The sequence below is a fragment of the Didymella exigua genome (genome assembly GCF_010094145.1).
Source record: "Didymella exigua CBS 183.55 unplaced genomic scaffold M421scaffold_64, whole genome shotgun sequence".
Taxonomy (NCBI): domain Eukaryota; kingdom Fungi; phylum Ascomycota; class Dothideomycetes; order Pleosporales; family Didymellaceae; genus Didymella; species Didymella exigua.
In genome coordinates, this window is record NW_022984838.1 from 91,309 (window position 1) to 93,361 (window position 2,053).

Consider the following 2,053-nt stretch of genomic DNA (forward strand, 5'->3'; position numbering starts at 1 on the left):
GGTTAGTTGTATACAAACTAGGTTAGTAATATACCCAAACCAAACCTATACCTAGCACGTGCTACCCTACCTATACCTATACCCAGTCACGTGCTACCCTACCCTACCTATAATCCGTGCAACCCTACCCTACCTATACCTATGGTCCGTGCGACCCTACCCTACCTATACCTACGTCCGTGCGACCTATACCCTACCTATACCCTACCCTAGGTACATGGTACCCATCCGCCAGTCTAAGTACGTTAGTGGCTCTTATAGCTATCAAGGACAAGTAGGCAACGTGTACTAACAACACAAGTCTCCATATAAGTGTTAAAGTGCTTTAGCTACATTACTCTACTCCTAGCTTATTATTTGTCTAGCTATTGTTGCTAACTACATTTCCCTAGTTGTGTAGGATCTCTACTTCCTTGTACCAGGCAGATAGATAATACTTGTAACAACGCGCTGCTAGTCTAATACTACTAGGGTACAGTCTAAAGACTTATAACTATAGCCCTTGTTACATAGCATGAGGTTGCACTAAACTGCCTCTAAACCTCCCTATATAAGGAGCTAGGAACTGTAGTGTTGTAGAGTAGTTTTTCTATATCCTTTTATACAAGACCTATAGGTGTAGAGAATATACCTAGGTGTTCTTATCATCCTAGTACTCTTATATGCCTTGTAGCGGATTCACACCTGTTCTAGATATCTCTCTTCTTGCCTGCGTTGTTACAATACTAGCCAGCAAAGATGAGGAACAGCAGAACTGACCAGCCAGCAGCGTTAATTGCAGCAATTAACGTTACCCACTCGCGATTGCCTGGGTAGATACTCTTTGGCATGCCTCTCCTCTCTAATCCTGTCACAACAAGCTAAGTTGTGATCTTACCCACTAGGCTGGCGGAATGGGTATACTCCAACGTCCTTCGTGGGTACCCCCCAAAACTTTGTCAATAATACATGGATTCTAGCGAATAGGGCTTAAAAGAAAGAGAAAAACTACCTCTACATTTCTGTAGTAGAGAGTTTTGTTATAACTATTAAACTACACAAGCTAGAGGCTAGAAAAGGTTAAAAAAGGGGGGGTACCTAGCAAGCATACCTATTAATAGGTATACTTTGCTAGGTAGTGTTAATAACTTAGCTAATACTAGGCGGAATGAGCTAATTCTTTTTTTATTAGAAGGCGCAATACTAGGCGCTTCTATCGAATAATAGATTATGTAAGCGTATCTCTGCTAGTTAAGAAGCTATAAGCCAAAACGTAAAAAAGCATAACATAGATTATCACCGAGCTAGCCATATCACCGAACCAGCCATTTTCTCTTGGCACAACTAACACAAGTTACTGCAACTACAACTACTTACTATTAAACAGTGACCTAGCATACTGCGTGCTTGTATTAGATTTAGAAGATGTTTCTGCACCCTCCTAGCACGTTTGTGCGTTGTGTCTAGTCTTGCTGCAGTTCCCACAGCGCTAAACAGTTGACTAAGCTCCTAGTTAACCACCTCCACCCCAAGTCTTCTTAGATGGCTAAGCTGCTACACACGCCTCAGCAGCTACCCGCGATGCTGCTGGGCCATACTCAAGTGTGCCACTATGCTGAATCTGCTTTCTCTTACGCGATTTTCTCTTAGTTATTACTGCTAATTGCTCTTTAAGCTCTTGCACGCGGGCCTTAATAAGGACGTTTTTATGCAGCATCTCTTTAGCCCCTTTTATAAGCTTTAAGAACCCCTCTTGCGCTGCACTTAGTAATTGTTAGAAGGAGTTGCTTACAAGCTTAGATTAAGACCTAAACTTGTGTGTATTGCTTAGCGTCTTAGATTGCCACAGTGTTTTAGGTAGAGGTACTGCTAGTAGGGTATGCAGCTGCACTTTAAGGCAATCTAACACTACCTACGTGTTAGTAGGAATAAGCCCTAATACCTTAAAGGCCTTTTAGTAGTTAACCTTTATAAATATATTAAGGAACGCGTCCCTAAAGGCTAGTAGGAAGCCTTCCTTGTTAATATAGAAGATATGTTAGTATACTAAGTCTTAAATATGTTAGGAGTACTT

The 2,053-nt window shown here is 41.5% G+C and overlaps 1 protein-coding gene across 1 annotated transcript in view; it reads right to left on the reverse strand.

Annotated features, from left to right (window-relative positions):
- Nucleotides 1-2,028, reverse strand: part of M421DRAFT_410079 (uncharacterized protein) — a gene marked incomplete at its 3' end in the record, with an annotated part of 2,835 nt that extends 807 nt beyond the window's left edge. The window contains exon 1 of the mRNA XM_033590376.1: nucleotides 1,556-2,028. Within this exon, the coding sequence (XP_033442902.1) occupies nucleotides 1,556-1,696 (141 nt within the window). The remainder of the gene's footprint in view (nucleotides 1-1,555) is intronic.
- Between the last annotated feature and the right edge of the window lie 25 nt (nucleotides 2,029-2,053).